Raw genomic sequence first — 27,894 nt, forward strand, 5'->3', positions numbered from 1 at the left:
ACGAGACAGAAAGTTAACAATGATATCCAGGAATTGAACTCACCTCTGCAGCAAGCAGACCTAATAGACATCTATAGAACTCTCCACCCCAAATCAACAGAATATATTCTTCTCAGCACCACATCGCACTTATTCCAAAATTGACCACATAATTGGAAGTAAAGCACTCCTCAGCAAATGTACAAGAACAGAAATTATAACAAACTGTCTCTAAGACCACAGTGTAATCAAACTAGAACTCAGGACTAAGAAACTCAATCAAAACCGCTCAACTACATGGAAACTGAACAACCTATTCCTGAATGACTACTGGGTACATAACGAAATGAAGGCAGAAATAAACATGTTCTTTGAAACCAATGAGAACAAAGATACAACATACCAGAATCTCTGGGACACATTTAAAGCAGTGTGTAGAGGGAAATTTATAGCACTAAATGCCCACAAGAGAAAGCAGGAAAGATCTAAAATTGACACTCTAACATTGCAGTTAAAAGAACTAGAGAAGCAAGAGCAAACACATTCAAAAGCTAGCAGAAGGCAAGAAATAACTAAGATCAGAGCAGAACTGAAGAAGATAGAAACACAAAAAACCCTCCAAAAAATCAATGAATCCAGGAGTTGGTTTTTTGAAAAGATCAACAAAATTTACAGACCGCTAGCAAGACTAATAAAGAAGAATCAAATAGACGCAATAAAAAATGATAAAGGGGATATCACCACCGACCCCACAGAAATACCAACTACCATCAGAGAATACTATAAACACCTCTATGCAAATAAACTGGAAAATCTAGAAGAAATGGATAATTTCCTGGACACTTATACTCTTCCAAGACTAAACCAGGAAGAAGTTGAATCCCTGAGTAGACCAATAGCAGGTTCTGAAATTGAGGCAATAATTAATAGCCTACCAACCAAAAAAAGTCCAGGACCAGATGGATTCACAGCTGAATTCTACCAGAGGTACAAGGAGGAGCTGGTACCATTCCTTCTGAAACTATTCCAAACAATAGAAAAAGAGGGAATCCTCCCTAACTCATTTTATGAGGCCAACATCATCCTGATACCAAAGCCTGGCAGAGACACAACAGAAAAGAGAATTTTAGGCCAATATCCCTGATGAACATCGATGCAAAAATCCTCAATAAAATATGGCAAACCGGATTCAGCAACACATCAAAAAGCTTATCCACCATGATCAAGTGGGCTTCAACCCTGGGATGCAAGGCTGGTTCAACATTCGCAAATCAATAAACATAATCCAGCATATAAACAGAACCAAAGACAAGAACCACATGATTATCTCAATAGATGCAGAAAAGGCTTTTGACAAAATTCAACAGCCCTTCATGCTAAAAACGCTCAATAAATTCGGTATTGATGGAACGTACCTCAAAATAATAAGAGGTATTTATGACAAACCCACAGCCAATATCATACTGAATGGGCAAAAACTGGAAAAATTCCCTTTGAAAACTGGCACAAGACAGGGATGCCCTCTCTCACCACTCCTATTCAACATAGTGTTGGAAGTTCTGGCTAGGGCAATCAGGCAAGAGAAAGAAATCAAGGGTATTCAGTTAGGAAAAGAAGAAGTCAAACTGTCCCTGTTTGCAGATGACATGATTGTATATTTAGAAAACCCCATTGTCTCAGCCCAAAATCTTCTTAAGCTGATAAGAAACTTCAGCAAAGTCTCAGGATACAAAATTAATGTGCAAAAATCACAAGCATTCTTATACACCAGTAACAGACAAACAGAGAGCCAAATCATGAATGAACTTCCATTCACAATTGCTTCAAAGAGAATAAAATACCTAGGAATCCAACTTACAAGGGACATAAAGGACCTCTTCAAGGAGAACTACAAACCACTGTTCAGTGAAATAAAAGAGGACACAAACAAATGGAAGAACATACCATGCTTATGGATAGGAAGAATCAATATCGTGAAAATGGCCATACTGCCCAAGGTTATTTACAGATTCAATGCCATCCCCATCAAGCTACCAATGAGTTTCTTCACAGAATTGGAAAAAACTGCTTTAAAGTTCATATGGAACCAAAAAAGAGCCCTCATCTCCAAGACAATCCTAAGTCAAAAAAACAAAGCTGGAGGCATCACGCTACCTGACTTCAAACTATACTACAAGGCTAGAGTAACCAAAACAGCATGGTACTGGTACCAAAACGGAGATATAGACCAATGGAACAGAACAGAGTCCTCAGAAATAATACCACACATCTACAGCCATCTAATCTTTGACAAACCTGAGAGAAACAAGAAATGGGGAAAGGATTCCCTATTTAATAAATGGTGATGGGAAAATTGGGTAGCCATAAGTAGAAAGCTGAAACTGGATCCTTTCCTTACTCCTTATACGAAAATTAATTCAAGACGGATTAGAGACTTAAATGTTAGACCTAATACCATAAAAATCCTAGAGGAAAACCTAGGTAGTACCATTCAGGACATAGGCATGAGCAAAGACTTCATGTCTAAAACACCAAAAGCAACGGCAGCTAAAGCCAAAATTGACAAATGGGATCTCATTAAACTAAAGAGCTTCTGCACAGCAAAAGAAACTACTATCAGAGTGAACAGGCAACCTACAGAATGGGAGAAAATTTTTGCAATCTACTCATCTGACAAAGGGCTAATATCCAGAGCCTACAAAGAACTCAAACAAATTTACAAGAAAAAAACAACCCCATCAAAAAGTGGGCAAAGGATATGAATAGACATTTCTCAAAAGAAGACATTCATACAGCCAACAGTCACATGAAAAAAATGCTCATCATCACTGGCCATCAGAGAAATGCAAATCAAAACCACAATGAGATACCATCTCACACCAGTTAGAATGGCGATCATTAAAAAGTCAGGAAACAACAAGTGCTGGAGAGGATGTGGAGAAATAGGAACACTTTTACACTGTTGGTGGGACTGTAAACTAGTTCAACCATTATGGAAAACAGTATGGCGATTCCTCAAGGATCTAGAACTAGATGTACCATACGACCCAGCCATCCCATTACTGGGTATATACCCAAAGGATTATAAATCATGCTGCTATAAAGACACATGCACACGTATGTTTATTGCGGCACTATTCACAATAGCAAAGACTTGGAATCAACCCAAATGTCCATCAGTGACAGACTGGATTAAGAAAATGTGGCACATATACACCATGGAATACTATACAGCCATAAAAAAGGATGAGTTTGTGTCCTTTGTAGGGACATGGATGCAGCTGGAAACCACCATTCTTAGCAAACTATCACAAGAACAGAAAACCAAATGTATCACTCATAGGTGTTCTCACTCATAGGCGGGAACTGAACAATGAGATCACTTGGACTTGGGAACGGGAACATCACACACCGGGGCCTATCATGGGGAGGGGGGAGGGGGGAGGGATTGCACTGGGAGTTATACCTGATGTAAATGACGAGTTGATGGGTGCTGACGAGTTGATGGCTGCAGCACACCAACAGGGCACAAGTATACATACGTAACAAACCTGCACGTTATGCACATGTACCCTAGAACTCAAAGTATAATTAAAAAAAAAAAAAAAAAAAAAAAAAGGCTAGCAGAAGGCAAGAAATAACTAAGATCAGAGCAGAACTGAAGGAGATAGAGACACAAAAAACCCTCTTAAAAAATCAATGAATCCAGAAGCTGGTTTTTTGAAAAGAGCAACAAAATAGATAGACCACTAGCAAGATTAATAAAGAAGAGAAGAGAGAAGAATCAAATGGATGCAATAAAAAATGATAAAGGGGATATCACCACCGACCCCACAGAAAAACAAACTACCATATAGAATACTATAAACACCTCTATGCAAATAAACTAGAAAACCTAGAAGAAATGGATAATTCCCTGGACACTCACACTCTCCCAAGACTAAACCAGGAAGAAATTGAATCCCTGAATAGACCAATAGCAGGCTCTGAAATTGAGGCAATAATTAATAGCCTACCAACCAAAAAAAGTCCAGGACCAGATGGATTCACAGCCGAATTCTACCAGAGGTACAAGGAGGAGCTGGTACCATTCCTTCTGAAACTATTTCAATAAGCAGAAAAAGAGGGAGTCCTCCCTAATTCATTTTACGAGGCCAATATCACCTTGACACCACAGCCTGGCAGAGACACAACAAAAAAAAAGAAAATTGTAGACCAATATCCATGATGAACATTGATGCAAAAATCCTCAATAAAATACTGGCAAACCGAATCCAGCAGCACATCAAAAAGTTTATCCACCATGATCAAGTGGGCTTCATCCCCGGGATGCAAGTCTGGTTCAACAAATGCAAATCAATAAATGTAATCCAGCATATAAACAGAACCAAAGATGAAAACCACGTGATTATCTCAATAGATGCAGAAAAGGCTTTTGACAAAATTCAACAGTCCTTCATGCTAAAAACTCTCAACAAATTCGGTATTGATGGAACATATGTCAAAATAATAAGAGGTATTTATGACAAACCCACAGCCAATATCATACTGAATGGGCAAAAACTGGAAAAATTCCCTTTGAAAACTGGCACAAGACAGGGATGCCCTCTCTCACCACTCCTATTCAACATAGTGTTGGAAGTTCTGGCTAGGGCAATCAGGCAAGAGAAGAAATCAAGGGTATTCAGTTAGGAAAACAAGAAGTCAAATTGTCCCTGTTTGCAGATGACATGATTGTACATTTAGAAAACCCCATCATCTCAGCCCAAAATCTCCTTAAGCTGATAAGCAACTTCAGCAAAGTCTCAGGATACAAAATTAATGTGCAAAAATCACAAGCATTCTTATACACCAATTAACAGACAAACAGAGAGCCAAATCACCAATTAATTCCCATTCACAATTGCTTCAAAGAGAATAAAATACCTAGGAATCCAACTTACAAGGGATGTAAAGGACCTCTTCAAGGAGAACTACAAACCACTGTTCAGTGAAATAAAAGAGGACACAAACAAATGGAAGAACTTTCCATGCTCATGGATAGGAAGAATCAATATCGTGAAAATGGCCATACTGCCCAAGGTAATTTAGAGATTCAATGACATCCCCATGAAGCTACCAGTGACTTTCTTCACAGAATTGGAAAAAACTGCTTTAAAGTTCATACAGAACCAAAAAAGAGCCCGCATTGCCAAGACAATCCCAACCTAAAAGAACAAAGCTGGAGGCATCACGCTAACTGACTTCGAACTATACTATAAGGCTACAGTAACCAAAACAGCATGGTACTGGTACCAAAACAGAGATACAGACCAATGGAACAGAACAGAGCCCTCAGAAATAATACCACACATCTACAGCCATCTGATCTTTGACAAACCTGACAAAAATCAGAAATGGGGAAAGGATTCCCTATTTAATAAATAGTGCTGGGAAAATTGGCTAGCCATAAGCAGAAAGCTCAAACTGGATCCTTTCCTTACTCCTAATACGAAAATTAATTCAAGATGGATTAGAGACTTAAATGTTAGACCTAAAACCATAAAAACCCTAGAAGAAAACCTAGGTAATACCATTCAGGACATAGGCATGGGCAAAGACTTCATGTCTAAAACACCAAAAGCAACGGCAACAAAAGTGAAAATTGGCTAATGGGATATAATTAAACTAAAGAGCTTCTGCACAGCAAAAGAAACTACCATCAGAGTGAACAGGCAACCTACAGAATGGGAGAAAATTTATGCAATCTACTCATCTGACAAAGGGCTAATATCTAGAACCTACAAAGAACTCAATCAAATTTACAAGAAAAAAACAAACAACCCCATCAAAAAGTGGGCAAAGGATATGAACAGACACTTCTCAAAAGACATTCATACAGCCAACAGACACATGAAAAAATGCTCATCATCACTCACCATCAGAGAAATGCAAATCAAAACCACAATGAGATACCATCTCACACCAGTTAGAATGGCAGTCATTAAAAAATCAGGAAACAACAGGTGCTGGAGAGGATGTGGAGAAATAGGAACACTTTTACACCGTTGGTGGGACTATAAACTAGTTCAACCATTGTGGAAAACAGTGTGGTGATTCCTTAAGGATCTAGAACTAGAAATGCCATTTGACCCAGCCATCCCATTACTGGGGATATACCCAAAGGATTATAAATCATGCTGCTATAAAGACACATGCACATATGTTTACTGCAGTACTATTCACAATAGCAAAGACTGGAAACCAACCCAAATGTCCATCAGTGACAGACTGGATTAAGAAAATGTGGCACATATATACCATGGAATACTATGCAGCCATAAAAAAGGATGAGTTCGTGTCCTTTGTAGGGACATGGATGCAGCTGGAAACCATCATTCTCAGCAAACTATCGCAAGAACAGAAAACCAAACACCGCATGTTCTCACTCATAGGTGAGTGAACACCTATGAGTGAACACCAAGTGAACAATGAGATCACTTGGACACAGGAAGGGGAACATCACACACTGGGGCCTATTGTGGGGTGGGGGGAGGGGGGAAGGATAGCATTAGGAGATATACGTAATGTAAATGACGAGTTAATGGGTACAGCACACCAACATGGCATATGTATACATATGTAACAAACCTACACGTTGGGCACATATACCCTAGAACTTAAAGTATAATAAAAATAAATAAAATAAAATACTCCAACTCAGTTATGAAAGAAAAGAAAGAGGGGGGATTAGAAACTACTTTACATCCAACAAAGAAACAATAAATAAATCTGAAGTATGCACACAAAGCTTACAACATATTACATGTTATAATCAGGGTTGTTACAAAGAGCCTAGGAGACATGGAAGCAGCTAAATTCACCTGGGTAAGTTAATCAAAGTTAAATATTTGAACTCAGTCATGAAAGATGAGTAACTTCCTAAATGAAGAATATAAGGTAGAGAAAGCAAATCAGAGGGACCGCTTACAGATGCACTAAAGTCCATGCCATTTTCAGAGAAATAAGAGAAGCCTGGACCAAAGAAAAGTGGCAGGAAGGGGTGAGGAAGATGAAGTGGAAGAAGATGGAAAAGGAAATGTGGGGTGGGGCTAAAACATGAATGAATTTGGACACTATCCTTCATAAATGGTGATCATAGATTTACAGGCAAAAAACTGTCATAACCAAGTATAGTTTAACTGTAATTCAAGAAGGAGATAGTAAGGGTTTTAACTAGGATCTTGAACAGTGGGAGTAGAGAAGAAAAGAGACAGTTTAAAAGCAAAAGGGGTTAAAACTTAATAACCAATTATATGCAAATGTGATAACTAATTTTATGTGGATAATGAAGGAAATAAAGTCATGAAAGACTCCCATGTTTCTAGCTTTGGCAACTGGCTAAATGATGCTATAAATTTAGATAGAAATTCAGGCAAAGTTGGAAGAACTTCAACACGGCATTGTCTATCCTAGAAAACTCTGGAATTGTAGGTGGATCCAGTATCACTATGAGAATAGCTATTTTCACAAAATGAGTGTGTAAAACCTGTCCCAGAGTATGGCTACCTTGGCAAATGTATATATTTATCCTAAGGGTATACAGTGCTGTTTATTTATTGTAATAAAAGAAATTCATGCTTATTTTAAGTATTTGGTAGAAAAAAACATCTTTGTAAATCTTTGATGTTTTCTTGCAATTCTTTTGATTGTGATCAATGATTTAATTATCTATAAAGATACTCTTATAGTCTGGTTTGGTGTTTTATATTTGTTTGTTTGTGTGTTTGAGACAGGGTCTCGTCCAGTTGCTCAGGCTGGAGTGCTGTGGCACAACCATGGCTCACTGCAGCCTTGACCTTCCAGGCTCAAGTGACCCTCCCGTCAGAATTCTGAGTAGCTGGGACTACAGTGCATGCCAACAAGCCCAACTAATTTTTTTATTTTTGTTCTTTGTAGAGACTGGGTCTTGGTACGTTGCCAGGGCTAGTCTCAAACTCCTGGGATAAAGCAATCCTCCTGCCCTGGCCTCCCAAAGTACTGGATTACAAGTGTAAGCTACTGCATCTGCCCCCTGCTTTGTTTTTTGCTTAACATTATGACATAGCCCTTTAAAGGAATATCTTAAACAAAATCATTATGTAGAATTAAGGTAAAATAAGAAGGGGTAACTGCCATTTGGAAAGCCCAGCCATATAAGACTATGAATTAGAAAGCCTAAGGTCATAGTATTGTCACTGACCATGTTAGTAAACTTTATTTATTTATTTTATTTTTGAGATGGAGTCTCATTCTGTTGCCCAGGCTGGAGTGCAGTGGCATGATCTTGGCTCACTGCAGCCTCTGCCTCCCAGATTCAAGTGATTCTCCTGCCTCAGTGTCCTGAGTAGCTGGGACTATAGGCACATGCCACCCCACCCAGTTAATTTTTGTATTTTTTAGTAGAGATGGGGTTTTGTCATGTTGGCCAGGCTGATCTTGAACTCCTGTTCTCAAGTGATCCGCCCACCTCAGCATCTAAAGTGCTGGGGTTATAGGCATGAGCCACTGCGCTTGGTTAGTAAACCTTAAGTAGTCTTTAACAGGAAAAAAAAATGAGATTTATTTATTAGTTTCTGTGGACAAGGTAGTAAATACACAGAAGAAACCAAGACAGCTGAATTAAGCATGCTGCACAAGAGCATACAGCTAAATTAAAAGGGGAGTTAGGACTCCAATCTCAAACTACTGACATTTCTAATTTTCTTTCCAATATACTATACTGCCTCTCTCCAATTACAAGCCAGGTAGTATGATAAGTTTTCTGAACCAGACCAGGGCATTCATCTGGAATGCTAGGAAATTATTTAGGGCAGTGGGTCTCAATTCTAGTGGTGGTGAAGAAGAACCAGGCATAGTGTTCCTTTCCAGTTCCAACATTCTGTGACTCTGCAATCTTCAGAAAGGTTATTGAATTTTTCTTTTTCTTTTAAATGGACTTCGCACAAGAAAGAATTTGGGGCAAGTTCCTAGAGTAAGTGAAAGCAAGTTTATTAGGGAAGTAAAGGAATAAAACAATGGCAATTCCATGGGCACAGTGGACAATTTTTGGCTTCTTGCAGCTCCCAATCCTATCAGTTTCCTTCACAAATTTTGCCGTATATTACTCAATACACATTGGTCTACAGTTTCTTCTCAGAGGCTTGCACACAATTCCTATGATAATTAGGAAAGAATGTATGTATATAGTCCATAAGCAAAAGCTGTACCTTTTTGTCATTTGTAATTATGTTTCTCAATGGTAATTATTAATTTCTCATTACATTACTTTTTATTTCATTTCTAGCTTCTTTAAAAATTATTTATGTTGGCTGCTGTGTTTGCTACAGAGCCCTGTAACTGCTGAAATCTAACCTGCCAATGCATTCTAGACAGTCCTGTTGGCCAGTAATTTTTCATTTTTTAGGCTTCTTGACTGTCTAATGCTTTAACACTTATAATAATTGTAGCTACCAATGATTGGGGACTTATGTAAGATCCATGTGTTCAACACTTTGTAAACATTTCTTAATTTAGCCTTACCAACAACCTTATAGTAATACATTTTACATTTCATTTTTTTGGAAGAGAGAACTAAGCCCCAGAAAGGGTAATTAATTCACCTAAATGATTCCTTTGTCAGTGCTGTGCAGTGTCTGCCCCAAAAGCCCACGGTTTAAACCAACTTAACTATGTTGCTTCTCATTATGGACCTCCACAGCATAACGAAATCATGAGATAAGCAGAGGATGGAGCATACTGGTTAAGAGCACAGCTTCTTAAGCCTCATGGCCAAGGTTTGATTTCAAGCTTCACCACTTACTAGTTTGGTGACCCCAGACAAAATATCTAACTTCCATATGTAAAATGGCAATAATAAAGTAAGCACCTTACAGGCTGCCGTGAACACTGAGTGAATAATATATCCAAAGGGACTGGCACATAGTAGACACTATGTAAATGTTTATTGTTTTTGTTACCACTGCTGTTACTATCTATTATTATTGCCATTCTTTGACTCCCATGTAAAAATATTTTTGAAGTCAATCCTTTAGAGGTGGCATACCATTTAAGAAGGTTTATTCATTTTCATTCATCAATATCAATCTTACGATTTCTGACAGATATTAGTCTAATAACATTAAGGAGAAAATATTCTCCTAAACTTTAACTCCAGCTGACTTTAGAACAAACATGTAAGAGTTACCAGGCCTGGCTACACACTTGGATTAACTGGAGTGCTTATACAAATTGTCTGGTCACTTGAGTCCAGGAGTTCAAGGCTGCAGTGAGCTCTGATCACACCACTACACTCCAGCCTAGAATCAAATAAACAACAACAAAAAAAACTGTCTGGGGCCTATCCCAGACTTATAATACTCACAATGTCTGCAGAATTTGTAAAAAATCTCCCCTAGTGATTCTGATGCAACTGGTCCACAGATGAACATTTGAGAACCACTGCACTACACATTTCTGTAAGGCATAAAGAAACCAATTCAAAGAGATGAAAATATCCATCTCTTCCCTAAATATGTTCCTAAGGTAAAGCTCTATCCTCTATCAAAAGGCTAGATATACAAACCCCCATGCTCTGGGACCCTTATAAAGGTGAAGCCATTACATTCTCAGTATTTATTACTATCTAATAGACAGGAAGCATCTGGCACTTGGTATGACAACAGTTACTATTAGGTGCCAATCAAGCAGTCAAAGATTTTTGACTTCTCAAGTGTTTAGTTCCAAACTAATAAAATCTAAGTGTTACTAAAAAGCAAAATATCCTAACACAAAGACTGGTCACTTAAAGGAACATTTTCCTATAATTTCATGTGTGCTGAGATGAGCACTACTCTTTGACTCATAAATGTCTGTAGTGGCTGCAAAGGCTTTTTGCTCTGGAACACTGCTTTATTTTCTTTCTTCCTTAGGCTTAACCCCAATAATAAACGTATTCACCTAATATAGGTAAGATGATAGCACTGCATCAAGGAGATGGCACAAAATTCTCCAGAGCTTGCTGGTAGAGCAAAATTCAGTAATTAGCATCTGAGTAAGAAGAGAATCTTAAACATGTCACAACATACACTATTCCCCAAACTATTACTGATTAGTTTAAAGGCTAACTCAAACTTCTGGCTTCAACATTTCGCATAATGATTTGGGACCTATATAACTAATGAATTAACTGAAAGAGAGCACAACTCTTCCTCATCAAACTCAGCAAGTCTGTGGCATCTAGTTTTCATTAAATTTCCACCATTTGAGGATAAATTGAGTGTCTTGCACATATACTTAGTTTATTCAAAATAACATGAGGAAAATTGGATTTTCAGGGCACGTTGCTCATTAATAAGTACAAAAACCTCACACACACAGGCATTCCAAATGAAATCTATTGTCTTTGTCATGAATACACCTCTAGTCTGTGACTGTCATTACTTCTCTGGACCAAAATGGACACTAGCAGTCTGAAGGTCTTGGCATAGCTTTGTGCTACTTGGATGTTATTTATGTACCAAGAAGATGTGATTTATTGTCTAATGTTTCTTTACTCAGATTGGCTCCAGGCAACACTGTGAGGTAGGTCAATATTATCTTTAGTGCTACACCTTTTACCTAAGCAGCCCTTGCTTTCATGCGGCTTTCTCTTTTCAGAGCCCACTGAGCCTTTTCAAACAATGCCTTGTGCCTTTTACTTTTCTTGATCCAGCTCTGCCATGTAAACTTAATTGCCCTTTGTCCTACTTAGGCAAGACCTAATGGACTAATCTGATCATTTCTGTCAAATTATGATACTAATGGTGGATACATAATGAATTATGCCTCCCAGAACACATACTCATTTTTGGAACCCCAAGAAAAACTAGAGAAGTGAATAATGTGGAAATTCCAAAGAAGGTTAGAGAAAACATTAATTTTCTCTAGAAGCTGTCAAGACCTGCAAGTAGTATCAACCTCTTCTCTTTCAAGGTTGGCCTGACTCAAGAATTCCACCAAAATCATCTGTGGTAAGCAGAATATTACTTCCCGCCCTCCCCTCAAAGAGGCCCATATCCTAATCTCTCGAACCTGTGAATCTATTATGTTAAATGGCAGTGGAGAATTGAGACTGCAAATGGAATTAAGGCTGCTAACTAGTTGACATTAAAATAAGGAGATTATCATGGATGAAGTGGGTGGGTCCCAGTGTAATCACAGTGTCCTTAAATGAGGGAAAAGAAGACTGAAGAGTCAGAAACAAAGAGATGACACTGTGAGAAAGACTCAACCGGCTATTGCTGGCTTTGAATATGGAAGTTGTGCATGAGCCAAGGTTCAGGCTCTACATGCCAGAAAAGGCAAGAAAACAGACTCTAACCTGGAGCCTGCAGAAAGAAATGCAGTCCTGCTAACACCTTGATTTTAGTCCAATGACAACCATTTCCCACTTCTTACCTACAGAACAATAATAAATGTGTATGTTTTAAACAACTTAATTTGTGTTAATTTGTGACAGTGGCAATAGCAAATGAACATACTATCAAAGTACATAGAGAGTGCTAGTCCCTTCATTTCCTTAAAATACATGCTTGGCACTTATCCCACTGGATTATGCTGCTCCTTTATCGAAGCTGCCTCATTTGCATTTCCTACGGATTAGACAACCTAAATAGACTATCCATTGTTGTGGCTAGAGAGAAAAGGGAAAAAATTCAGCAACCAGAAACAACTTAATGTACAATGCAAAAATATCTTTAAATGTTTTCATTGGACAAAAAAAGGTATAATTAGTGACAAGAAGTCATTGACTGGTGTGACCTTGTTCCAATCACTTTTATTGATGAATAAAAGGATGATTTACCAAACCCAAGTTAAGAAACTCTGCTGAACATCAATGTATATAAATGGTTCACTGCAACCTACTAGCTAACATCATTTCACTCCTCTCTACCAGCACCTCAATCCACACTGAAGCACAATACCTGCTACTGATTTTATCCTGAATTTAGGGGAAATGCCTATTTTCAGAAAACTACACATGCTACCTGAAACTTGAAACCAGAATACATGATGTGTCTAACCCTAACCCTTAAAAATAAGTTATCCCAAGTATTAACCCAGAGTAGTTGTTTTATTCCCTCTGGACAAACATACAATAAATGTCCCTGAAAAGCAGTTTAGCAAAAGCATCAACAGATTCTTAGCTAGAGACAGATTAATAGCAAGAGAAAGCCTTATTACGATTCTCCAAACCCTTTCTCATAAAGCACAAAATCTTTTACGTTTTCGGTTATCAAACGACTGAAAATACACCAATCCATATTCTACCCCAGTAAATGAAGTTCTTTGATGGAAAACATTATTCTGATTGTTTTGCTCCAGAAGGGAATTTGGTGCCCTCTGGTGTTGAAAAACAAGATGATCCATTTCACTGTTATAAACCAGCACTTCAGAGAGGGTCACAAAAGCACAGAATTTAAGAGCTAAATAGCATATTTCAGGACAGCACAGATAGGTAATTATTTTTTAGTAGAAAGTTTTAGGCCAGCTGCGGTGCCTCACGCCTGTAATCCCGGCACTTTGGGAGGCTGAGGTGGCTGAGTCGCTTGAGTCCAGGAATTCAAGACCAGCCTATATAGCAAGACCATATCTCTACCAAAAATACAAAATAACTTAGCTGGGCTTGGTGGTGTGTGCCTGTAGTCACGCCTAATTGGGGGACTGAGGTGAGAGGATCCCTTGAGGTAAGGAGGCAGAAGTTGCAGTGAGCTGAGATCACGCCACTGCACTTCAACCTGGGTGACAAGGTGAGACCTCGTCTAAAAAACAAACAAACAAAAAAAGGAATAATAGAAAGTTTTGGTCATGGATTATTATTCAATTTTTTTTCTGATAGATTATTTAAACAGCATTATTTTGAAATTGAGCCTCTTAGGTAAAATAATACTTGGCTACATGATCTGTTGGAGATTTTCCCTCTAGCTTTACAAGGAGAACAAAGGTGAGTGATCTAAGATTCTGCACTAAAGTAATGAATAAAAAGGGTATATCAGGGTAATGACTTACAATGATTTTTTAATGTTTTACAAAATACTGGAGACATAAAATAGAACAGAAAATAACATCTGCAATAATACCGCCCAGCTTAAGAAATAAAACATAACTAATAGCATTCCAGATTACATTCTCCTTCCCCTTCATAGATAACAACTCCCTCAAATTTGGCATTTTATTTTATTTTATTTTATTTTTGAGATAGGGTATTGTTCTATCATCCAGGATGGGGTGCAATGGTACCATCATGACTTACTGCACTCTGAACCTCCTGGGCTCAAGCGATCCTCCCGCCTCATCCTCTCCAGTAGCTGGGACTATAAGCTTGCAAAACAATGCCCGGCTAAGTATACATTTTTTGTAGAGATGGGGGTCTCACTATGTTGCTCCAGCTGACCTTGAACTCCTGGGCTCAAAGCAGTGCTCTTGCATCAGCCTCCCAAAGGCTAGGATTTCAGGCAAGAGCCACCATGCCTCGCCAAATTTGGCCTTTTAATGATTGATGCTTAAATATATTTTTCAGTTTTCAGCCCTCTGACACTATTATATTGCTTCTAAGATTAAATATAAACTTTAAAATATTACTTTGTAAAAAGGAATCCCAGGGGATAATTACAGTTGGTATGCTGAGCCAAGGAGAGGATTCTAGGTACCACCCCAGTTTGGGGGCACATGAAGGCTGATATTGTGAGGTCTCCACATGTGAGAAGAGTAGGTAAGATTTGCATCTCCACATGGGACAAGTTTTAAGGAGGTTTAAACAGGACAAGGAAGCATTGCCAGCAAGTGACTATGGTTTTAAAAATGGTAAGGGCAGACATGGAGCAATGAGAGAGAAAAACAGGTTGGCAGTGTATATCTTGGTTGACATGGTAAATAAAGCCAACTGTGCAGATTTAGAATGTAAAAAACACAGGCTTTCCTATGCAAAAGGCCAAAAGAGCTGAAGGTATCACCTAGTTCTATTCATCAAACACAGCTAGCACTAAGCTCAGACCAAAATGGTTAATTCCAGTTTTCTGTGTGTGTTACTACTGAGACTAGCTGATGATTCTGATTTTTTCCCCTAACAAGCTGGTTTTACGTAAAACTTCGCATCTTACTCCTTTTAGGTTGCTAGTAACAGAATGCCCAAGACTGGGTAATTTATTAAGACCAAAAAATGATTTTCTCACAGTTTGGGAGGCTGGCAGCCCAAGGTCAAGGGACTAGCATTTGCTGTGGTGAGGGCCTTCTTGCTGCATCCTCACATGGCAGAAGGTGGAAGGGTAAGAGAGCAAGCTAGCCGAATGCTGCATGCAGCCTGTTTCAAAAGGGCTTTAATTCCATTAATGAGGAAGGAGTCCTCACGCCTAATTACCTTTTAAAGGCCCCATCTCTGAATACTATCACATAGGCAACATATGCATTTTGGAGGTGACACGTTCAAACCATAGCACTTGGGAAAGACAGCATGCATGCATCTTTGCTGTTCTCCTACCTCCCAACTGACATTTCACCCCAGTGCCTGAGGAGGTCAGTGCTCCTTTCTCAAACCTTTCCTATACTCCAGTGACCTAGTAGCTCATGTAAATCAGGTAATGCAAGTAAAATACCTCCCACTGTACCCAGCATATAGTAAAGCTCATTAAATATTAACCTGCTGTCATCATCTCACCACTAAAATTTCTCCCTCCCATTCTCTCTTTCCCCATTGCTCGTAATCAAAACTCTCATTCTCCCAATAGCAGAGTAAGAAAAGCTGTATGAATGAACTAAACATTACTTGGACATAAATATTTATACCATTTTACTAGGTGCCAGGACCTATATTAGGTGTTGGACAGCATAGGATCAAAATATTTTCTCTCTCCCAGTATGGTTCTTTATCTACCCTTCTCTGCCTGGCAACCACTGAAATCAGCTGTCTTTCCCTCTATAACATCCGTTAGAATTCTCTTTGCCGCTGTTAATAAGTCTTTTGACAAGGACTCTTATCACCTCAAGTCTAAACCTCTTTTAATTCCTTTTTGTTGACCTCTCTTCCAATAGTTTTTGACCCTGGAATAACTTGAGATATAAATATGTACACACACACACACACAGCCCAGCCTAGACCAACTGAAGGAAATCTTATAGAGCCAATCATGCTTGATCCTTTGTGACTACTTTAGAATTCTCAGTTGCATCTTAAGGTCTTGGCCAAAGCAATCACATATTAAGTAAACTGTGGTCCAAAATTCTCTATGATACGACATTTCTGCAAATACCCAAGCAAATGATTACTGAAATTCATGTGTCTCCCCCTATCTACTTCCATTTCCAGGAAGGGACAATATTTCATTCATTGTTGTATCCTCAATACTTGGCACAGTTTCTGGCAAAGAGTAAACTACCAAGTGATCATTAGTTACATGAAGGAAAGGATGAATGAAGAATAAAGATATATGATAGTAAAATGTTTTCTGAATCATCAAAAAAAGATAAAATATGTGGGAGAAAAACTTTCTTTCTTGAAAGGCTGTGGAGTAATGGTTAAGGGCACAAACTTTGGGACACAGGTCTATGATCACATATTAGGTTTGTCGGCCTAGGGAAGTTATTTAACCACTCTGAGACTCAGTTTATCCATCTATAAAATAGGGATAATAGAAATTATCTCTAAAATTGTGTCAAATTAAATGAAATAATGCACTCAGAAAAATAACTGGCATCTAGAAAGGTGAGGTAGGCAGAATAATGACTCCCCAAAGATGTCCATGTCCTAGTCTAAGATCCTGTGAATATACTACCTTACATGGGAAAGGGAACTTTGCAGCTATGATTAAGTTAAGAACCCTCAGATGGGAAAATTACTTTGGATTATTCAGGTAGACCCAATGTAATCACAAGGGTCCTTAAAAGGGTCAGAGAGAAGATGAGATGAAAGAAAACAGGAGTTGTAGTGATGCCATATGGCTGGAAGGGGGCCACAAGCCAAGAAATGAGGGTAGGCTCTAGAAGCTGGAAAAAGAAAGGAACAGATTCTACTACAGAGCCTCCAGAAGACATATTGCCCTGACAACATATTGACATCAGCCCCATAAGGCCCATTTTCAGACTTGTGACCTCCAGAACTATAAGATGATAAAACTATGTTATTTTAACCAATGTTTATAGTGATTTGTTATAGCAGCAATAGAAAACTAATATAAGGGATATGTAAGCATGACAATTATTTTTCCTCTCTGTTACAAAACATTCCCAAGTTAACATCAACAGTGATAACTCATGTTGATAGTACGTGTTCTTCTAATAAAGAATGGCATTTTATCTCTGTAGTCTTCCTCCCCGAAATTCATGTGCAGAGAAGAGATAATATAGCATGTTTGTCTTCACTTACAAGGCTGGCCCTTGTGTCATCCAGAAACTTGAATTTTGGGAGAGCTCCCATCATCCTAATTGATAATAGTGACTCACCGTGCCTAAACAGTACAATGTGATTTATGCTTAACACCTGTTTTCCTTCCAGAAGTTTGGAATTTTGGTATGTGCCAGATAGAGGATACCTATGTGACCAGTTCCCAGTAAAACCTTAGGTACTTGGTCTATAATGACCTTCCTGGTGCCCAGCATTTCACACCTGTTGTCATAACTTACTGTTGGGGGAATTCAGCACATTCTGTATAACTCCATGGGGCTAAAACTCTTGGAAGCTTGCACCTGGTTTCCTCCAGATTTCACCCGATGCACCCCTCCCTTTGCTGATGTTGGTTTATATCCTTTTGTTGTAATAAAACATAGCTGGAAGTATGACTTTCTGCTTAGTTCTGTGAGTCCTCTTAGTGAATCATCAAATACGGGAGTAGTTGTGGGAACCCATGACACAACCAATAAGACCAGTCTAATCATGGCGAAAACATGAGGCAAATCTCAGTTAAAGGGTCTTTTACAAAATACCTAACTAGTACTCCTCAAAACTGCCAAGGTCATCAAAACAGAGAAAGTCTGAGAAAATGTCAAGAGTAAACTAATGAGGCACGACAACTAATTGTAAGGTGGTATCCTGAAACAACGAAAAAAAGAATATTAGGTAAAAACGAAAGAAATCTGAATACAGTATAAATATTAATAATAATGTATTGATATTGGTTCATAAATTGTGACAAATGTATCATACTAATGTAAGATATTAACAATCCAGGAGACTATGGGTGGAGCATTTGGGGACTCCCTGTACTATCTTCAAATCTTTTCTATAAATCCAAAACTATCCTAAAATAAAAAAGACTCTTTTAAAAATACTTGAGCATCTATTATGGACAAAGTACTGTGCTAAGCATCAGAAAACTAGATCCATATAATTACTTCAGGTAAAGGCATTATCAATCATTAGTTATTTTGTTCCATACCTGCTCATTTAGCTGTATGCTAGCAGAAAGGCCAAATTAAGATATTTAGTTTTATTTATTTAACTTGACTGCACATTTATATCTTATTATTCTAGATGATGACTTCCTAGAAGGTAGAATAAAATTAGAATTATCAACTTATTGAGCATGTCCTAGGTATTTTTACAATCATAAAATAAACAAACAAACTTACACTGAAATAATAATTTGACAGAAAGTAGAGTCAGTAATACCTATCTGTTTCAATATATGACTAAAGGTCACGATGTTCTTTTACTCTATTGATTGTCTTCTTTACTAAACGACTATTTTGTGACTTTCTATGTTTAATAAAACCATAAGAAATGTATTATAAACTCAAAATTGTCACATTTTCATTACTGCAGCTTTTCATTTCAATAACCATTAATGTTCTCCTTGAGGAAGAGAAGAATGAATGGGGAATAATTCTCCAATATTTCCACTGCATAGATAATCAAATATATATTGGGAGTGTGATTTGTATAAGATTTTAAGATGATGAATCAAGAGATGAAATATTAAATGGGCTCCTTTAAAAACTGTAAAAATTTCAAAATGACCCCTATATGCAGATCCATGAAAATGAAACTCAGTGCCTTTGTGGAAGATATGTCTTTGCTAGATGAAACCAAATAAGCAGGTCTTCAATACAACTTATTGGCTTCTATTATCCCCAGTGTCTAAATCATACCTTTTTAATAATATAAGTCACCTTAATTCATTTAGCTCACTGAAAATAATGTAATAGAATTATTGTAGATGACTCAGTGATTTATTAAAAACCATGATATATGGTCAATTATTTTAAATTGTCAAGTACAATACTCCACAGACACATAAGGCAAAACTCCCTCTTTTCACAACAGCGTCCTCTGGCCTTAAAGAGACATCTTCTTTTATTCATATTAAATAGGCCCAAAGGTAAGAAATGCAAATACAGTAGAATGAAATGCTGTTTAAATAGAATTATTTAGAAATACTAAGAAATACTAAGCAACTATACTAATGGTAGCTTTAGTTTCTCTCAATTCAGTGAAAAAAAAGTTTTGCTCTAGGATTAAATGTTTTATTAATTTTCTCAAAATGCTGATATATTGGCAATTTCCTAATTACACTAATAACTGATAAACTAGATGGACCAAATGAAGTTGCAAAACAAATTGGAAAAAGTTTTAACTGCATTAAAATAAAAATACCACATAATAAAACTTATAGTATACAGCTAATGCAGTAAAGGAAATTTATAGCATTAAATGATAAGGTAAGAAAAAAAATCTCAAATCAATAATAGAAGTTTCTATCATAAAAATATCATAAAAGAAGGACAAATAAATTCAAAGCAAAGGAAGAGAAGAAATATATGTAAATATATACATATTTATATATAAATTTTGAAAACAGTAAAACAATTTTAAAAACAATAAAAACAACTGAAAAAGTTGTTTCCTTGAAAATATCAATAAACTTAACAAACCTCTAGCAAGACTGAAAAAAAAGGAGAGACGCCATCATTATCAGGATTGAAAAGAGGTTATCATTACAGACCCAATAGACATTAAAATAATAACAAATAAGGAATACTACGAACAATGTTACACATGTAACTTTGACAACTTGGATAATTCTTTAAAAACAACATCAAAATTTGCCCAATATGAAGTAGATAACCTGGATTGTCCTGTAATTATTAGATAAACTGCATTCATAGTTAAATGCCTTTCAACAAAGAAATCTCCAGGCTCAGGTAGTTTCACTATGAAACATTTAAGTAAAAAAATGTTATCCTCGGCCAGGTGCGGTGGCTCATGCCTGTAATCCCAGCACTTTGGGAGGCTGAGGCAGGTGGATCACGAGGTCAGGAGATCGAGACCATCGTTGCCAACATGGTGAAACCCCATCTCTACTAAAAATAAAAAAAAAAAAAAAAAAAAAAAAAATTAACTGGATGTGGTGGTGTGCGCTTGTAGTCCCAGCTACTCAGGATGCTGAGGTAGGAGAATTACTTGAACCTGGGAGGCGGAGGTTGCAGTGAGCCGAGATCGTGCCACTGCACTCCAGTCTGGCAACAGAGTGAGACTCCATCTCAATTAAAAAAAAAAAAAGTTATCCTCACTATTTTCCAGAAAACACAAAAAAAGACAACTAACTCATTTCATAAGGCTATAACACTCTGGTACCAAAATCAGACAAAGATATTACAAAGAGACAATTTCAGACTAATATTCTTCATCAACAGAGGCATTAAAAAATCCTCAAAAATGATTAGCAAATAGTATCTAGTAATACACATAATAATATAGCATAACAAAGTGTAGTTTATGGTGGGAATGCAAGACTGGCTCAATATTTGATAGTGAATTATATTAACATTGAAAACACATGATCATATCAACTCATACAGAAAAAGCATTCTACAAAATTCAACATCCATTCATGAGAATATTATCAGCAAACCAGAAATGAAAGAAAATGTCCTCAACCTGAAAAAGAGCATACAACTAACATTATATTCAATGGTGAATGCATGCTGTCCTGCTAATATCAGGAAAAAGACAAGGATTTCTGCTCTCAACATTTTCATTCAGCATTATACTATAATGAAGAATTGGAAACTAAAATTTAATAAAACATTAGCATTTAGCAACAGCATTAAAAAGAATAGGAATAAATCTGACAAAAGACATCAAGAATGTATACTCTTAATAACACAAGACACAAAGTCAAAACAAAAATAGTGTTTTTAAACATTAGCAATATATAATTGTAAGTCAAAAAAGTTTTAAATAACAATAACTCCTCTCAAAAGAAAAAAATGCTTGGTATAAATCTAACTAAACATGACAGGTTCTGAATGCTGGAAACTGCAAAATGCTGATGAAAGAAATCAAAGACTTAAATAAAAAGACATAAAAAGAAAGACAATGTTCACATATTACGAGAGTGAACATAGTAAAGATTTCAACTCTCCCCAGGTTTATCTATAACTTCAATATAATTGCAATCAAAATCCCAACATGATGTTTTATAAATATAAACAGATTGATTTTAAGTTCTACGTGGAAAGTCAAAAACTTAAAATAGCTAAACCATTTTGAAAAAGAGTAATAAAGTCACAGGAAAAAAGGGGTACTAACAAAAGCACAGACAAAAAGATGAACTGTACAGAAGAGAGTCCAGAAATACACCCACACATTTTCAGACAACTGATTTTTGACAAAGCTGCAAACGCATTTCAATGAAGGAAGGATATTGTTTTCAACAACTGGTGCTGAAACAATTGAGCATCTCTAAGTAAAATAATAAACCCCTTACGCCTCACAACTTATTAAAATTAATTTTAAATGAATCTTAATTCTCAACGTAAAACTTAAAACTATAAAATTTTTTGAAAAAACCATAGGAGAAAATCTTCATAACCTAGCATGAGACAGAGTTCTTAGATATAACAACAAAAGCATAATCTATTAAAACGTTTTTTGAGAAATAGGACATCATAAAAACTAAACAGGTTGGCTCTACAGGAAAAATAATTAAGGGAATAAAAAGAAAAGCTACAGACTGAGAGAAAATATTTATAAATCACATATCCATTGAAAGACTTGTATCCAAAATATATGAAGAACTCTTAAAAGGAAGAAAATAACCCAATTAAAAACTGAGTAAAAGACTATATTTTTTGAGACAGGCTGGAGTGCAGTGGTATAATCATCGCTCACTGTAGCCTTGGTATCCTGGGCTCAAGCAATCCTCTCATCTCAGCCTCCCAAGTAGCTAGGACTACAGGCACACACCACCACACCCAGCTAATTTTTTTGATTTTTTTTTGTAGCGATAAGGTCTTGCGATGCTGCCCAGGCTGGTCTTGAACTCCTGAACTCAAGCAATCCTCCTGCCTTGGCCTCTCAAAATGCTGGGATTATAGACATGAGCTGCCACACCAACCCAAAAGATTTGAAGACACTTAACTAAAGAATACATACAAAATGGAAAATAAGCACATATGTTAAGCATCCTTAAGGAAAAGCAAATTAAAATCATGATGTGATACAAATGTCTATATATTTGAATGACTAAAATTTTAAAATATTGAGAATACCAGTGCTTGCTTTCAAGGATACACAGCAAATGGAACTCTTTGCTGCTTGGAATGCAAAATGGTACAGCCATTCTGGAAAACAATTTGACAATTTCTCATATAAGTAAATATATACTTACCATATGATCCAGCAATCCCACTCCTGAGTATTTACCCTAGAGAAATAAAAAATTAGGTTCACACAAAAATATGCACATGAATGTCTGTAAAAGTTCTACTCATAATTGTCAAAACCTAGAACAACCTGCTTGTCCTTCAGCAGCTGAATGGATAAATTGTGGTTCATTCATACAACGGAATACTACTGAGCAATGAAAAACAACAAACTATAAATACATGCAACAACTTGCATGAATCTCACAGGCAATTTTACTGAGTAAAAGAGGCCAGTCTCAAGGTTGTATACTATAGGATTCTATATTTTAACAGTATATTAATATTGTACAACATTATCAAAAAGACAAAAATAATGGAGAACACATCAGTGGTTTTCAGCGATTAGGAACAGGATGAGCAAGTGATTATAAAGGTACATAGCACAAGGGAGTTTTGGGAGTGATCAAAATGTTCTGTGTGCCCATTCTGTTGGTCATTATATATAAACCTTCACATGTGTTTAAGTCATAAAGCTGTATGTAGAGAATAATTTTATCGCATGATAATTTAAAAAATAAAAATGAAAAACAAAAGCACTATGCTGGATAAAAAATAAGTTTGCTGGTTAAATGTGGTTCAGTGCTATGTCTTTCCCCAAAGTAGATGCTCAATTAACTTTTGCTAAACAAAAACCCTGAAAACTGGCTGTAATGTCTGCTTCAATATCCATCTCATTTACATCCCTAAGATTCAAATATTTAAATAACTTTTTGTACTGTCATTAATGCTTTCTGTCATGGTATAGATCACTGAAAGATGTCTAGCTTAAAAACATTTATTAAAAACCTCAAGTGAAAGTTAGAAATCCAGATATATCAACCAATTATTCTAAACTTTTAAAAAACTATCATTAATAATAGTAACTTTTACTTTACATATTATATGTTTATCCTCATTTTAAAAAAGGCAAGATTGATCTGTACTGAAGTCATTACTCAGACACAGTATCCCAAACAAGCATTTAATAAGTGTTCACACAATCTTTATTAAATATGGAATGAAACTGCACACCTATGCCATTAATTTGTCTCAGATATTTACTCTTCCTAGGATTTGCCTTTTTGTTTGAATTAGCAAAACAGACTTAAAAATTGTAATTATTCTGGTTCTAACTGCGATGTATACTTACATCACTAACACAAAATTTCTGTGCTGCTATACACTTCAAAATTTTCTGTGCTAAATAAACACTGGGTATTTGTTTGCCTGTAGCTTCTGTGCTACCAAACTCAGTAGGATCCTGCCATGTCACTTCCTATACTGACCTGTGACAACAGGTCTAAGACTCATTAATTCTGATCAATTAGCTAAGCTATATCATAGGTATGTGAATGAATACAAATAACTTCATCTATACAAAAAAAAAAAAAACACTTTAACTTTATACTTGGTTTGCTCTAAACTGTGTACGAGTATTCCTATGATGGAAAATGATCAGTCATGTAGCTGAGGTTTTCAAAACTACCTAGCCTAAGAATTAAACACATTTTTAAATTGCAAAGATGTTATTTGCATATATTTACAGTATGAAGTATAATTTTCATACTTCTTTTACATTTCTATTTGCTACAGAATTATTTTAGATCCCTCCACATTACATTAATCATTTTGAAAATATTCTTTCTGAATATTCACTTAACTTATGAACATCTCCAATTTACCTATATAATAGGTCAAGTCTCAATGAAAAATTTGAACTTTGCAGTTTCAGTTAAGTTAAACTATGAAGTATGGTATAATGATGCTAAAACACATTCATTTTTTACATTCTGTAATATATACTTTGATGTCACATTACACTATCACTTGTAAACAAACCAAACTGAAATGCATTTTAGCAACCAAAAATAAAATAAAAAATTACCTATAGAAATAATTATACTATATAACTGAAAGATGACAAAAACACTCAATCTGAAACATTCAATGCAGTAATTTTATTATATTGAGTCAAAACTAGAATCATAAGCCATAAGTTTAGTTAACTTTTTAAAAAATTTTTTATTATAATTTAAGTTTTAGGGTACATGTGCACAACGTGCAGGTGGGACTGTAAACTAGTTCAACCATTGTGGAAGACAGTGTGGTGATTCCTCAAGGATCTAGAACTAGAAATACCATTTGACCCAGTTAACAATTTTTAAAAGAAAAAACTAATATATCAAGTTGCAGCTTTCTATATTTTAGTTCTGTTAATATACAACACACTGATTAATAAGGACACTATTATGAATAAGTAGATAATAAAGTCAGTTTGTAAAAAAAAAAAGTTTATTCAGAAACATATTGGTTCAAACTTTCAAATGTTCATGAGCATCTCATCCATTGGCTTTAATTGCTTTCTTTCCACAGCACCTAACATTTACTGTTCAGTTCCTTCACACATCCTACTCTGGAGCATATCACTATGGGCACTGAAGTAGATCAAATCATAGAGAAGCATAGTCTCCTACAAAATTACAGTAAGGGTAAACTACCCTTTAGATAATTTTCACAATTTAGCACAGTTAATCATAATTAGATCGTGTGAGCCCATGATTAAGGTTCCTTGAAATACCCACTTAAGCTATTATAAAGTGATGAAAAGTGAATGACTTTGTCACCTGATTGAATTTACTTAGAGAAACATTTTTTCAACCCAAAATTTAAAAAAAAAAACATTTTTAACCCAAAATAAAACCACTGCAAAACAATCCTAACAAATAAAACATTTAAAATATAGTAAAAAACAATCCAGTGTTAATTAGAGATTAATATCCCTCTAAAATATTACCAGAATTGGGAAAAAGAGGTTTTTTCTAAACATGCATGAAGCATAGAGACTGGGTTATACACGCCAATTATAATACAGCTGCATGATTACTGAGTGCACTTAGAAATAGCATTTCCAGAATTATTAAAACCAAGTTTTTATTATACAGATGTTGAAAGTTAGCTCCACTCCCCAAACTCCAGTATTTATAATACAGATTTTTTAGTAAACTCTTTTGAAAAATATTACCTGTTTCTGTAGCCATCTTTCACGCCTTCGTTGTTTCCTTCTTAGATTCTTCAACTTGCTCCTTTCTCTCTTATTGAGCCTCTGATTAATGCTGCCCAATGAAAAACTGGCTGAGTGGAGGAAGTCCAGAGGGGAGAGGTGCTCTTCCTGGTCTGAGGCCTCCAGCATGCTCCTGCCAGCTGAGGGCAGGTCCATCAGGAAAGTCAGATTGTTAGTATTAGTATGGTCAGAGTACACTGAAGAAGCTTCTAGACCACATTGAAATTCTCCTCCTCTTTGTGTCTGGGTCTCATGGGGGGCCACTGAAAATCTTTGCAGCAGCATACTAGGATCAAAACTGGATGGATTCTGAAAGGAACAGCTATTTTTACTAGATTGTAAAGGCAAGCCTGAAAGGTCAATAGGCTGCGTTTCATTTAGTCTGGAATAGGCAGTAGTCTTACTATGTATTTCATATAAAGTGGGTAATAAAGTCAGTTTCTCACTGATGTTCAGATCCAAACTATGTGATTTTCTATGAAAAGCTCTTGTAGTGCATCTGCCAGTCACAAGCTGGGGAACAAAAAGCTGGTATTTTGGTTCTGATGCTTTGGAGAGCAGTTTTTCATTCTTCATCTCAAAATATGTTGATCGCACCTCCAGGCAGAGTGCTTCTGTTAATCTTCCAGGGTCATTATTATTTCGGGCCATGTTTAAAAGCCTGTGATTTCTGTTTTTAGAGCCACCACCTGTCAGCAGAGCTTCCTTGTCACAACCTGACTGAACTCTAGGATGTGACAAGTATTTCAGTGATGGTCTCATTAGTCCGCCTGCCTGTGCTAGCTGATAATCGGTTCGGCTCTTGGAGAGATGTACAGCTGCAAGCTGGCCACAGGAACATTTTGGAGTGCTGACAAAATTAAAGCCTCCTAAACGGGCCCCACAGAAAGGGCAATTCAGTTTTCCAACTGTCCACTGGGCCTACAGGTAACAAAGAAAAATAAAGACAGTGCTTTCATTATAAAGAAACCGAAGAGAATTTTTTTTTTTCTTTACAGCCAGCCACATGAAAGTTTTCTATGTCACAGAAAGGGTAGCTTTCTGTTTTCTGATTAGTAGACTGAAGAGTAAATAAAACAAGCCTTCCAATAAATAAAGATAAGCAGCGCCAAAGTTTTAGAATGATAACACATTGCAAATCATGCCCAAGCAAACAATATTCCTAAGAATTCTAAATGAGAGTCTCTTGAACAATAGGTTAAATATGGATACAGTGTGAACTAAAGAAAAATATGCTATGGAACCAGGAAGCGAATCAGTGGACAGAGCTTAATTTGCAAGTAAAATCTCACAGAAAAGTGTCTGTTTTGATACACTTCTTGCATACCAAGCACTGTGGGAGGGAACGTTACCCAACCAACAGAATAAAGCTCTTTCTGGCTTTTTACATACAACCAAAAGATATTGATTGCATACATCAGACAGTGCATTTTCTATGCTTAGACTGGAAATTAATAATGAACTGCCTTAAAATTATCTTTTCAACTGAGATAGTGAAATATCTGCAGTGTCCTAATATATTTTAAGTTCAGGACACTTATAAACAGTGCACTGGCATTCTCCTAGAAAATTGTTACAGTGTGAGAAGTGATATCAAATGTTATTTTTTAACAAAAAATTAAGCTGCTCAGTGGAGAAATGTAATTATATATTTCCAAAGTCCTACTACTTATAATTTTCTAAGACAGGAGTTTTGAATTGTAAAAAATAACTATACATACAAGGTCAGTTCTCGCTCTTATAATGTTTCATTAAGGATCCTTTAAAGTGTAGAATTTTCATTTTGATTATACCAGTGAAGGTGATTAATTATCCTATTTATTTTGTATGTTTGTGCATTTATGTGTATATATATAGATATGAATAACACATACAGAATATTCCATTTATTGAACAGGACCTATTCTTGGTGCTGGGAAATACAAATGAATAAAAATATAAAGTCCCTGACTTCATGGTGCTTATATTCTAGCGTGGGAGCTAGGCAATTAACAAGTTAAATAAGCTATATGTGTATGTAGGTAAATATGTATATGTGCATGTATAATATATATATTTTTGTCATACATATGCTTCTGTATATTTAAAAGTAACATATATTACATGTGTGTATATGTGTGTGTAAAATACAGATAGGTATATAAAGCAGAGAAAGGAGAAAAGAAGTGTGATGAGGGGTAATGGGAGTGAGGAACAGT

The 27,894-nt window shown here is 36.3% G+C and overlaps 1 protein-coding gene across 5 annotated transcripts in view; it reads right to left on the bottom strand.

Annotated features, from left to right (window-relative positions):
* RNF180 (ring finger protein 180) overlaps positions 1 to 27,894 on the bottom strand; it is a 225,599-nt gene that overhangs the window by 151,017 nt on the left and 46,688 nt on the right. For all 5 annotated transcript variants that reach the window (XR_012092764.1, XM_007973766.3, XM_073014740.1 and 2 more), the window contains exons 4-5: positions 25,658 to 26,617; positions 22,620 to 22,655 (exon numbers count right to left, since the gene is read on the bottom strand). Coding sequence is in view for 4 of the 5 variants with exons in the window: in XM_007973766.3 (XP_007971957.2) it covers positions 22,620 to 22,655; positions 25,658 to 26,617 (996 nt within the window). In the remaining variant the exon portion in view is untranslated. The remainder of the gene's footprint in view (positions 1 to 22,619; positions 22,656 to 25,657; positions 26,618 to 27,894) is intronic.

The sequence above is a fragment of the Chlorocebus sabaeus genome, chromosome 4 (assembly GCF_047675955.1).
Source record: "Chlorocebus sabaeus isolate Y175 chromosome 4, mChlSab1.0.hap1, whole genome shotgun sequence".
NCBI classification, from domain to species: Eukaryota; Metazoa; Chordata; class Mammalia; order Primates; family Cercopithecidae; genus Chlorocebus; species Chlorocebus sabaeus.